General features: G+C 31.1%; 2 protein-coding genes across 3 annotated transcripts; one reads left to right on the top strand and one right to left on the bottom strand.

Annotated features, from left to right (window-relative positions):
* Positions 1-1,388: 1,388 nt before the first annotated feature.
* Positions 1,389-5,216, bottom strand: LOC119686017 (ubiquitin conjugation factor E4 B-like). The gene is made up of 2 exons (XM_038100466.1): positions 5,176-5,216; positions 1,389-5,118 (listed from the first exon to the last, which is right to left on the bottom strand). The coding sequence occupies exon 2, from the start codon at positions 5,095-5,097 to the stop codon at positions 1,771-1,773; it is 3,327 nt and encodes a 1,108-aa protein (XP_037956394.1). The 5' UTR covers positions 5,098-5,118; positions 5,176-5,216; the 3' UTR covers positions 1,389-1,770.
* Positions 5,217-9,187: 3,971 nt separating this feature from the next.
* On the top strand, positions 9,188-10,054 carry LOC119686048 (probable prefoldin subunit 5). Of its 2 annotated transcripts, none has more exons than XM_038100506.1 (2): positions 9,188-9,299; positions 9,356-10,054. In XM_038100506.1, the coding sequence occupies exon 2, from the start codon at positions 9,370-9,372 to the stop codon at positions 9,799-9,801; it is 432 nt and encodes a 143-aa protein (XP_037956434.1). In that variant the 5' UTR covers positions 9,188-9,299; positions 9,356-9,369; the 3' UTR covers positions 9,802-10,054. The 2 variants fall into 2 exon arrangements, with proteins under 2 accessions (XP_037956434.1, XP_037956435.1); XM_038100507.1 differs by having other exon boundaries at positions 9,194-9,299; positions 9,365-10,054.
* The last annotated feature ends 2,920 nt before the right edge of the window (positions 10,055-12,974 follow it).

Here is a 12,974-nt window from a genome sequence, read left to right as displayed (position 1 = left end):
AAAATAATGACATATTAAGAATCTGAAAATGTAATAGCAGATATCCACAATTATTATGTCAGCTGTTTTTCCCAATGAATAAACCTCCACTATGAAGGTTTCCTAAGTGATAATTGTATTCAACTTATTATTAATAATGAGAGTCAATATAACTGACTCTAAACAGCTATTAATAATGAAGATAAACTCCACTAAATACCCTAAATAGCTAATTGAAACTTGCTTGTGTTGAGGTGAAGGAACGTAGACACTTTTATGAAAAATATCCTTAAAACAATAAGACTAAAATTATGTGTATTTCGAAGAAATCAGATAGGCGATGTTATGAAGAATATACGTCATGCAGTTGGGGAACACATTTAGACGATTGGAGTAGACGTCACTGACGTATTTATACGTGACAATTAACTATTTATCTCGGTCCAATTTCCTGACTTCAATTGGGCTAGGATGATTCTTATTGCACAATGAATCTTTTATTCCTAATTTTTCTGGCGAAGTGTTGAGAACTTTATCACAATGCAAGCGTTGTTTTGAAAAATATATTGATTCGGTAAGGGAGGTCAATAAGTTTTTATTTATAGTCAACCTCACAGATGATGTTGGCGCCGTTATCATAGCTGTTTATACAAAATACCAAGAAAAGAATTGACATACATATGAAGAGAGCATTCTACTGTTCGTTGTGCAATATTTTGGGGTTGGTGAACGGCACTTGGTCGTCGCGATTGACGAGTGGCTCCGGGACGAGTAGCAAATCTGCTTGATATTTTAATAATAGTATAGAAGTACATATATTGATGAAGAGGTGATTGTCTGTAAATATACAAGCCAATATCTAATGTTAGTGTGTCTGTTAGTAGTGACTTTTATAACTTGAATTCTGAAAGGATTAACAGGATATTGAAAAAGATGATATATCATGAGTGTGTAGAATGACATCAGAGTACTAACAGTAATTAATCCATTCTTTATAAAATCTATTTATCATTAAGACTAATGCCATTTCAAATGAAAAATTTACATAAAATTCCATATAAAATTATTATTCCACGTGAAGTGGATGTTAGTGCTAGACTTTTGATGCCAAAAGGATCTGAGGTTAACTTATACATTTGCAGTGTTATTAGGAAGAATAACACTCCTCAAATAATTAAATTTATACATTTTTCTTACACATATACTTGATAAAATGGTAAAAAACCTCCATACGGAAATATCAGTTTCACAAAATTATTTTTATTAACAATGGATTTTATTTAAGTATCACTAAACTATAGAAATATGTTTTATAAAATTATTTTTATTTAAAATGAATTTTGTTTTAAATAACATAGCAAATATTTATTGTAGAATTTTAACAACAAAACTTAAAAATATGTTTTAAATATAGTTTACACATTTTTTTTCTCGGTATAATTAAATTATTCGTCTGAAGTCTTTATTTATGAGTTGTCTGTTTTGCAACCGCAGAGCTGTTTACAAATCAAATCCATTTTCCACTAAGTTTTAAAGCGATTAAGTGTCTAGGCCTTTTTGTTGCTTCTGTGTTATTTTTACTGAAAAATTTTACCATTATCTAAACACCATTTTAGTTACAATATTTATTAAAAATTTTATATATAATAGATCTAAGTATTTAATTGAGAATTAAAGCTAAAATCGAGGGTTTATAAACTTTTGAATATCAAAAATAATTTTTAATTCACCTCAATGTCGCTGTATTCAAATTGCACAGAACACTGACAAACTTACTTTTGGCCAGTTTGCTTAACTGGCTTTATCGATTAATTTACATTTATTCTCTGTTTGTTTAAGGTTTTGCTTTTGGCGCCAAGCTTCAATTCTCTTCTTTAAATCTTCATTCGGCACAAGCATTTCCTCTGTGAGAGGTTGACGATTAAATGGATCTGTACTGCTGTTTAATAAATGGCGTGTTATGATGGTTCGATCCATTACTGTACCGGATGGCAATGTGACTGGATCGGACATAAGTGTAGCCATAAGAGGATCCTTAAATTCATCTGGCGCATTGGCACTGGCATCATCAGCTGCTCTATTCAATAAATATATTTCATTTGCTTCGTTAATAAGTTCTCTAAATTGTTCCACCTCCATAATGGTACGAATATGTAAGCGCTGAACTCGATTTGCTGCACTGTCGAATAGCTGTTTTTGGAATGAACGTTCATCGGCAGCCAATGCCTCAGCAAATCTCTTACAACGCAGATGCTGATACATGTCAAATATTTGTCCCAACAGATGACGTGGATCCCAACCGTATTGAGCGGGATTCTCAACTTTGAGGTCATTGCACCTTGGTCCGCATAACTTATGGAGATTGTAATTTAACATTGAGCTCAAACGGTCAACTATTTCATTGCGCATAAATGGTTCTTTAATGTATTCAGTTAAATAGTGGAACATCTGTACTATTTGACGAGTTAATGTTAAATATGAGCGACATTGACGTTCGTCAGCATTTAAATGTGCGATGTGTCTCTGTTTCTCATCTTCACTTAAAGCATGCCATGATGGATCTCTTATTTTTGTTTGCATTAGATTTATTCGCTTTAGACTCTCAAGACACTCGTCCAGCAAGAACGTTGTATCATTTGTCAACATGTTAATAAACTTCACAAAGTGACTACCTGTTTGGGATTCCCTTATCATTACTTGGCGCACCATTGGCATGCTCCACATCGCTTTGAACAAGTGGCTTATATGATAGCGTATGCTGAACTTATCATAGAACTCTGTATTTTCGCCAGTTGTCTCAATATCGACATAGAATTTCATGAGTGAGTTGAACAGTACGGTATTTGTTAATTCATGCAACAGGAAATTGTCAACCCATTCACTCCCCGATATCAAACTGTAAACAAAAACGACTTCGATCAATTTTGCCGTTAAATATGGATTTTTTATCAAGTGATTAGCACAAATTGATGATAACAACCACATCATAATTGAGTTGTCGGACAATTGGAGCACTGACTTCGGTCCATATTCATTGACAAACAATAGGAATTCAGCAATGTCTTCGATAAGCCATTCTGCCAGTGCACAAAATTGCTCATTGATTGGTAGCATTGTGGGACACACCATAGGATAAAAGAAACCTTCAATTTTACGACCTTCCATTTGATGCAACAGATATTCAGTCACAGTCGCATAAAAGTCCATGCAACCTTTCAAAAGCACAGGATCAAGCAAACAAACTTCGCTGCCTACTTTGAGGTGATGTAACTTCTCAATTTGTTTTGTCCAATGGGTGCGTAATTGTACGTTTCTTGCTTCATTTTCAGTACCTTTCCAACGTGGTTCCGTTTTATTTATTTGATCAATTAGTTTCTGCAGCTCTCTAATGCTGCGGACTTGAATGCGATAACGTTGCATAGCACTAATTATGCCGAGGTGGTGTGCTCGTAAGGTCAGAAACCAACATTTTGTCGTAAAATTACTGTTCGGTATATCTTCATTGTATTTCTTTTCAACAATAAATTTTCTGTACTCTTCTTGTGTTAGCCTGATTTTAGTGTCATTTTCATGGAATATAAATGAGGTCGTATAAAATGGATAAGCTGCATCAACCAATACAAATTTCACTTTACGCGATAAATTCTGCAGCACACACATTAAATTTATAATAATATCGTCGCGAGCTACATTTTTCTCATTATAAGCCATTTGCAAACGATCTCCATTGTAACGCAACACCTCGGACATATACTTCAAAGTGGTCGTGCGACTGCTCACATTCATAAGTAATGAAAGAAACACCGAAGACATTATATGACGCGCAGAATTTAAATTGAAACGTAAATTTAACATGTTCTCTTTAATTAAATCCACGTTGTTAATTATCTCACTATCCCCACCGGTCACAGCATCTGTGTACTCAACAGAAACAGATGTTGATAAGAATGGCGTCATATAGCTGCAGCGCACAATTTCACGCCCTGGAACGTCACTACATAACGACGGCAAAAAACTTGGATGTGCTACCAAAAATTCGCAAAATGGGCGGTTCTCATTGATTTGCTTATGTAGCAATTTGCGCAACATATCCATAGGTTGTCTATTGCCAAAAGTGGTAATGACAAAGTACTGCATATCTTCAAACAAAACATCAAGCGTAGGTGAAAATACTTGTCCAAAATTTTTCTTATTAGTATAGGACTCAAGCATTATAGCATCTACGAACTGGTCTGATATCTTGTCTAAGTACATTAAATCAAGCAAACAGGCCTCATCATCCTCCTCTCTTTCAAATAGACCATCCAATAACACTGTTATAGCGAGGTTCACAATATTACTTAACGAAGTATTCAAAATATCCTTTACGCTTTGTATATATTCAGTACTTTTGCGTAAGCTTTGAAGTTGAAGTCGACGTTTTACATTTTCACAATTTCTAAAACAACTATTTAGGTAGAGAAGTGCTATGTATTTCAACATCGAATCGCACGATTTGCGAAAAGGGCTGACCAATGCGGCTAAATCTGATTCCATTTCAGTATTGTGCATTAAGTCCACATCTGTTTTATTCCGTTTATTTGGTGGTTCTCCCAAAAAGCCACAGTTTTCGATATCCTCTATTTCGTGTACGTTTTGTAAGCATTCCATTAGAACACTTGGAATTATTATCTCAAACTTAAAACGCAAATCTGGATATGTCTCAACTAACATAGCAGTCTGTAAGCAAATCATAACCCCATTACTTTCGTCATTCCAAGAGGAATTGAATATATACGATACTACTGCTTCAAACTGTTTATCCGTTGAACCTTCATCAAATAAATTTTCTGTCGAACTATTTAATTCATCTGTACTCGTATCCATACTCGCATCCATACTATTGCCATCGGTTTTGCGTTGAACATTCGAAGAATTGCTTCTCTTCATAGAAGCATTACAAAATTCTATTTCACGTTTAATTTTAAGTTCACCGTCTTCAGTGCCAAATTCATGAGGTGCAGTTATTGAAGCAAAGTAAGATGAATTGGCGTCATGTACATTCAATGCACGCAATCTACGTGCACGTAGTTCCTCAGGACTTAATATAATGGAAAAAGAATTTGGTTCATCGTCCATTTTGATTTGATATCTTCACACCTATGTATGAATCAACCTTTTTTTAATGGCAAAAAAAATTTATATGTTTTATCAAACCTTTTTCAAAACTTTTATTCCTTTTTTGAAGAAAATTACATTTAAGCTAATAAAAAAAATTTTTTTCTTATAATTCTAATTTCATTTGAATAAAGTTTAATACAACTAATTTATTTTTCAATTATTTTTTGCCCAACAAGTTTTTGACAAACTTACATCGAGAAATTATTGTATACACTGCGAACGGGAGTCACGGAATTTTTGTTATTGTTGCAAAAAGAGTTGCAATTTCTCTACATAAATAAGTTCGATGCATTTTGCACGTCAATTAGTTTTTATTTACAGTTAAGTCTCCAATTAGGATGACAGCTCACTCTACTAACATAATTTGCTTCTTCATATGCATTAAAACGTGCAATAAATACTAAATTTTTAAAATTTTTTTAAATATTTATAATTCACCAAACTTTATCATTATTGTGCCTTATAATAATATAAATCTTCAATTAGTTATAGTAAAAATACTAAATTTAAAATCTATATGTTGGAGGCAATTAACAAAATATTTCCTTACAAAGTGCTTTAACTGCGATAGGTGTTTTTTTGGCCCGCCAAAAAAAAGTCATGAGTTACGTGGACTATTTTCCAATATATAACCAAAGGAGTGAAAGAAAGTATATATTATTGTGATTTAAAAATGTTGATCATTTTTACGCAAAACCTGTTTTCTCAAAGTATTTGTTAATTTAAGAAATGTATAATTTAGTTAAATTTTGTACAATCAGGGCCTTTTATCTGCTTTCAAATAAGGATACATTAATAATATAATATATAATATAGTATAATATAGTATATTAATAATATAATATATAATAGAATAATATATTCTATTTAAGAAATGTTTAGATTACGTCAATGTCTACACTGGCCAAACTTTGGCAAGATTTTTGCATACACTCCCACTTTTTCACTAAAGCATGATACAGACGATGCTATATGTATGCATATCAAGTATGTAGACTAAGTATGAGCTTTGCTATATACTTTGAGACAAGGTGTAATTTTACCGCATACATGTCTACAGACCGAAATTTGGTAAGCATGCTTGAATATATACAGTGCATTTGGTAGCATGGCATAATTTGTTTGCATACATGTAGCGTCGTCTATATCATACATACTTAACACATACAAAACTTTGCTGCAAGCAAAAAATTTCGATATTAAAACATATTTCTATACAAATATAAAAATCTTTCTAAAGTTTAGTCAGAGTACATTTGCGAAAGTCCTTAACAATTACGGCATTCTATACTAAAGTATAAGTTAAGTGAAGTTATTCTGGTTGGCAGAAAGTCACCCATAGATCTATTAGTTCCCAATGATACAAATAAAACTTTTGTAAATTTTCGTGTAGATTTTGTAAAAGGTATTTTGTTAGAAGTTATATATCTGAAGCAGAGCCACCAAGTACTACTACAAATTTCTACAATTTTAATACGTTTTGGAGAAAAAATGGCGTTAGCAACATAGCCTTTTTTTTATAAACCTCTAATAATCTAATTACTACACTTTCCGATTTTAAGAAAAGGCGTAAGTACTGTTATCAATTATTATAAGATAATATAATAATAAATTAACATTATTACAGTTTTTATGAGTTTTTTTTCTGCCGGTTACATTTGGTGACAAATTGAAGTGAGCATATTTACATATCCTTTTAAATTTAGGCACAACCAAAAAGTACCAAGACATATTGACATTCTATTAAGTTTAGATTGTTTTTTGATAGTCTCGACATTGTCTGTTCTTGGTACTGTTAGGCTGAGGTTACATTGCATGCAAATGTTCCCAGCGGGACTTTCAGCGCTGAGGGAATCGATTCCCTCAGCGCTGAATGGTAATGCCTAGCGCTGATTATTCAAATGAAACTCCTAATTACTTTAACACGTGCATGTCATTGCGGGCAAGCGCTGAATCGTTCGATTACTTTTTCAAATTTGTAATGCAACATTTCAGCGCTGACATGCTCGCTTACCTTTTCGAATTTGTAATGCAACATATCAGCGCTGACATGTTCGCTTACTTTTTCGAATTTGTAATGGAACATATCAGGGCTGACATGTTAGCTTACCTTTTCGAATTTGTAATGCAACATATCAGCGCTGATATGTTCGCTTACCTTTTCAATTTTACCTATGCTATTGATTTTTAAATAAAATACTATAAATTTTTTTGGATAAATTATATTTTATATTTATGTTTTATACAATTAAAATATTAATATTTACATAAAAAAATATAACATACTGTTACTAAAACCTTGAAGAGATTTCCAGACTCGACTTGATCACTTGTTCCGGCTTACCATCTGTACTTAAAGCATCTGTAAATACAAAAGTATGTTATTGTATACGCTAAAGTTAATTATGTACAATATACCATACCAAAAAGTGCTGCTGTCACATTCTCTAACGCTCTTAAGGACTTCTTGCCTTGGGTACCATTCTCCAAATTTCCACGAAATCTTTCGCGTAATTGGTTTTTTTTAATAACGCTTTTCATTGATGCAGTCTATAAATAACGTAATAGATGAAAAGAAATGTATGAATTAGTAAAATTGTTACATGTGAATATATTAATAAGTTGAAATTGAAAGTAAGAAACATATATAATTTAACTTACAACTACTTCAACGGCAGTGATTTCTTCATTAAATTGAATTAAATCCTCCTCAGTTTGAATTGTAAAATTTTCCAATTGAAACAGCTGACTACCTTTTACCCCTTGCTTTAGAATGACTGCATCGCAGCACATTGTTCAATTAATCGTTCTTGACGCAGTAGCTTCTATATAATACAAAACAAAAATTTCAATTATCATTTTAAATATATTTACTTAATTTTGCATATACTTACAGTGAGTTTATGTTAAATTACAAATTATATTTTATTTATATTTTTGTTTTTTTTTTGATTTTAAAAATTAAAAATTGTTCACTGTTCGTACTTCACTAAAATCAAAAGCAGACTAAATGTATACAATGTAGGCAAAACAAGAAATTCTTAACTCCTTTGCTTTTCTTCTTCATTCTTTTATATTTTCAACCCCGAAATTGCCTATGTCGAACACAAATGTCGAAAACAAAGAAAAATAAAAACAAGAGCTATTACCTCCTCGCTTACTTTTTCAGCGCTGGCATAATGGTGCCGCTGGGTTGTCTTGCGTATTCGTACATATGTTTTCTCATGCGAATACATCGCATGTTGGGGTTATATTGCTTACGAATTGACAGTTCTGTTTTATTTCTTTTAAGAACAATCGGTAGTGAAGAAATATATTTAGCGGAAAATTCGTTATCGAGTTATTTAATAACAAATTTGGGAGCATGATTTTTATTCTTCAAGTTATTAGCAAATCCCAATCCATTTCCTAAAAGTAGTATATGTTTTCAAATTTATTTACATTAATTTTAATTTACATTAATTTACGTGAAAACAACAACACCTCTCAATTTCGCATGAATTTCGAACAAAATATTTTGTTTAATCAAATACTCGCATAAGAAAGACAAGTTTTAATTAAAAGTTACAAAATAATTTAATATATAGCGAGGTATAACATTGTAACTTATACATGTAATATGAAATATTCTGATTCCATAAGAAACAAAGCCTATATACGAATATTACGAATTTATATTCTTGTGTGTTTGACATTAAATGAATAAGGAATTTGTGAAAGGGTAATTAAATTTAATTAATTCATTTATTTACGTACTTAAAATAGCTATTTTCAATAAAGTTTTACTGATTCACTAAATAAATAGAGAATGGGTTAATTTGTGCTATTCATATATTGTAATTATTACAATTTTTTACTTTGATTTAATGGTAAAATTAATTATATGAATACATAATTTAGTAATAATTTAAATCTACATAGTGAAAACCATTTCTTATTATTTTCTTGTCATCGAAATTATGTTAACTTTAAATTCGTTCCCTCAAATGTCATTTTTAATGTTTTGGAATTTTTTACGAATAGGCAGCACTATAATACAGAAAAGCGCCAACTGGTAGTGAATTTTTCTTTCCTAACAAATGTCAATGGCAGCTTCACAAAACATTTCTTAAACTGTATAGCCGGTTAGTTAAAATTTGTTTGGTTTCCTTTATTGGACTGTAAGTACAAAATAAATTATATCTATTATAGTCTGGTAAAACATATAATGTTAAAGAACTTACAGTAAACATGACTGGTGTAGATGTTGCAAAATTAGAAGAAATAATAAACGAATGCCTAAAGGAAGAGCTACGGCAAATGGATGAGCTATTAAATAGAACTAATGGAGAATTAGAAGAATATTTTCAATTAAAAAATACCCTTGCAGCAATGAAAGACGAGATAGCTGTTGGTTTTAAAACTCAATATAATATTGGTGGAAATATTTTTATGCAAGCTAAAACGAATCCAACAGATAAAATACTTGTTAATGTAGGTGCAGGCATTTTTCTGGAATTAAGCTTGGAAGAAGCAAAATATTTTGCCGAGCAAAAAATTAATATATTAACTAAGAACAGCGATTTCATACGGAAACAAACTGTAATAAAACGTGCACAAATTAAGATGGCCTTAATGATAATAGGAAACGAAGAGAAACTTCATCTAGAGAGTGTTGACTAAAATATGGACGTAAAAATTAAAGTTATATATTTAAATTTAATATAAATTTAATAATTTATATATAACTTTTTAATAAAAAGTTATTTTAGACGCTGGGGGAATCCAAAGACGTGCATAAAATGTCAACACCTTCATCAAGAAAAAATAATTGCAATTAAATGCGTTGTACTTAGTATTCGTTTATCAAAGTAAACGTAATTTAATATAGAATTAAAAAGTACAAATCCAAGATTAAACTATAAAATTTTAGAAAACTAAGCTATACACATTTAAAAAATCGTATGCTTTTAATATTGACAAAGGTATAAATAACATATTTAAATATATTAAGCAAAAATAATAATAATAATAATAATAAAAATAATTTGTAAATACTTAGTAACAATTGTAACAAATATAATTTAGAAAAAATTATCTATAATAAAATAAAAGTTGTATATATATAATTAAATAAAAAGTGTATATATAAAATTGTAGTTTACAGTTTATAATTACTATATATTAACTATTTAGCTGATTAAAATAATGTATTATTTCTAAATATTTTTTGGTTTTTTTTTCTATAGTATGTAATTTAACTTCTTACCGGAAATCTGTTGACTGTAAATACAGCATTATAAATATAGTTAGAAAGTTAAATGTTAATAAATTGTTAATATGGCTATTATTATTATATAGTTTATTATCACCTAAGTAAGCTCAATTGATTGATTTTAAGATGACATGTATATTACTACTTAATCCTTAGCAATACCAGTTGTTTATAATCAAAACCTACAAATTAATTTTAATTTGTATAATCCTGAAATCATGCATGGCATAATAGTCTGGTTTCATTTTGAATTCAAGTTTAAGTAAATTCAAATTATATTTAATAAAAATTGAAATATAATTTATGATTTCATAGAAAATTGTCATATTTTTAAAATATTATTTACTACATACCAAGATTATAATGAGCATATTATTCTAAGACTACTAGTAAATAAAACATATTCGAAAAAATAAAAACATATCTAAAATATGCATCAGATATATTTAAGCAAGATTACTTAAATGCTCTTTGCCCCTTTTCACACAAACCTTCCAATTGACCTTTGGACCCACCCTCTTGAAGTGGCTAGGTTTTTCCGTCTGGACACGAGTTGAGAGAGAGATTTCAATTGAATTCCCACCCACCCTATATCCACTTCTCCTTGACTGAACCCTGAGTAGATCTTAAATTCGAGTGTGAATTTCGCAACAAATCAGATGGATTTATTTATGTATGACAAGTAACTGTGAAGCACATAACTATATCCTTTTAAGAACCTTTTTGATAGATTGTGGTTTCAAAGAGAATACTGCTTTGATATGAAAGTCAAAAAGCTATAACCTTTAACAATCATTATTCCCTCGTATGTTTGGATATTAAACACAGCCACCATGACACTGTCAACCGCAGATGGTCAGGACAAACGAAGCTGCGGGCATCTGACTCCCGATTTACACCTCACTACCATTCACCTCTTATGTCAGGCATGCCTTTCCCCGCGAATATTCTAACTCTTTACCCGCAAGAGAAACATGTTTAGTATGTCGGTAGGTTTCCTTACCTTTACCCCGATAACAGCTCCAAGTCTCTGCAGTATGTTATTACGATTGTTTAATTAACCGCATACAATAGCCGTTTTCACCGATTGAAATGGGAAGAGTCAGGGATGCCTTCTTGTTCAGCAAATAATTAGGTTAGTTGAGGATTTGTTGCAGAAGAGGTGAATTTTTTATCTCTGTGTATATTTAGTTACTTGTAGAGGTATACATTTATTGTTTTATACTGTACACCAGGATCCTGCCTAGTTGATAGAATCATGCAATCATTAGCATACATTACAACTCTGAGTAACTCATTAGGGTCCGACAACTTGAACATATTGAGCTTGAAAAGAATCTGTGAAAAAATACTGTCTGGTTTTAGTATAGAATAGTTTTTCCTTGAAATCAACAAAAAAAGCTCTACCTATAAGATAATTGCAAATTCAATTCTTTATTAAGACGTCTTCAACTGATAGTACATTGCGTAAGGTGCATTGGTGGTAATATCTGTATCAGCAGCAAGGAGATTGATGTATACGATCACCTTTTCCGTGTTGGTCTACATGAGGTCAACAAATTAATTATGTCACTCTTCCATATGTTGAAAATGATGTGTAAATGAGTAAAATAGAATTTGGCCGTTGTAGACAGTTTCAGTGCTGAGGTATTTTTTGTGCAATCCAATAATTCAATTAAAGTCAAGAAAGCACCCATTTCGATTGAATTAAAAAGTGATGGCAAATGGTATGTATAAGATTTTTCCAAACTATATTCATATTAATATGTTTTTTTTTTGTATTAATATAATAGATACTTTTATACTATTATAATATTGTTGAGTTAGTTCCACCCTATTTACGTGGTCGTTCTCGATTTTGCACATTGGACCAATAAACTTAGTTTGAGTTACTATTTTTATAATATGGTTTGCCTGAAGTAATCAAAAGTGGTCCTTATCCGGAAACTAACGATAAGCCCCTTCAATTTTATTTTATTATTTATTCAAATTGGTGCCAATCGGTACTTTTACTCTATTTTGCGGATGGATCTGTGAGTCTAAAACGAAATGTATGAGTTGATTTCATTGTTTTTATAGGTGAAGCGTCTAATTAATTTCATAGCACTGTTAGTTCTGCATATCTTTACACGATTGATGGGTTTGAACGAATATTTTGCAGGTTTAGTGTTGAATTGGAATACTATCTATTTTATTGAGAATTTACGTTATTTGTCTTTTATGTACTTAAAGTCTCTGTATTATTATTATTGACGTGTTCAAAAATATAAAGTCAAGAACTTAGTCTAATCACAAAAGATTTGCAACTATTACTATTACGCGCTATAGCTCTTCACTGGAAGATTTGGGCGATTCTCTGTGGATTGCCCTTCTTCATGTGGTCTTTGATCAACCGTAATTTTTTCTTCCTTGCGGATTCTATTCTAGAGCGGCATGCGCGATTTCGCTAAACGGTTTGCGTAGAGTGTCGCTTAACCATTATTACTTTCTTTTTAAGATTTGTTTATATATCTGGCTTTTATATATCTGTTATAGCCCACAGTCGTTCGTTGCTGATTGTTCTAGGCCACCAAATTCTTAA

This window comes from Teleopsis dalmanni, chromosome 2 (assembly GCF_002237135.1).
Source record: "Teleopsis dalmanni isolate 2A chromosome 2, ASM223713v2, whole genome shotgun sequence".
NCBI lineage: Eukaryota > Metazoa > Arthropoda > Insecta > Diptera > Diopsidae > Teleopsis > Teleopsis dalmanni.
This window is presented reverse-complemented; position numbering and strand designations above follow the sequence as displayed.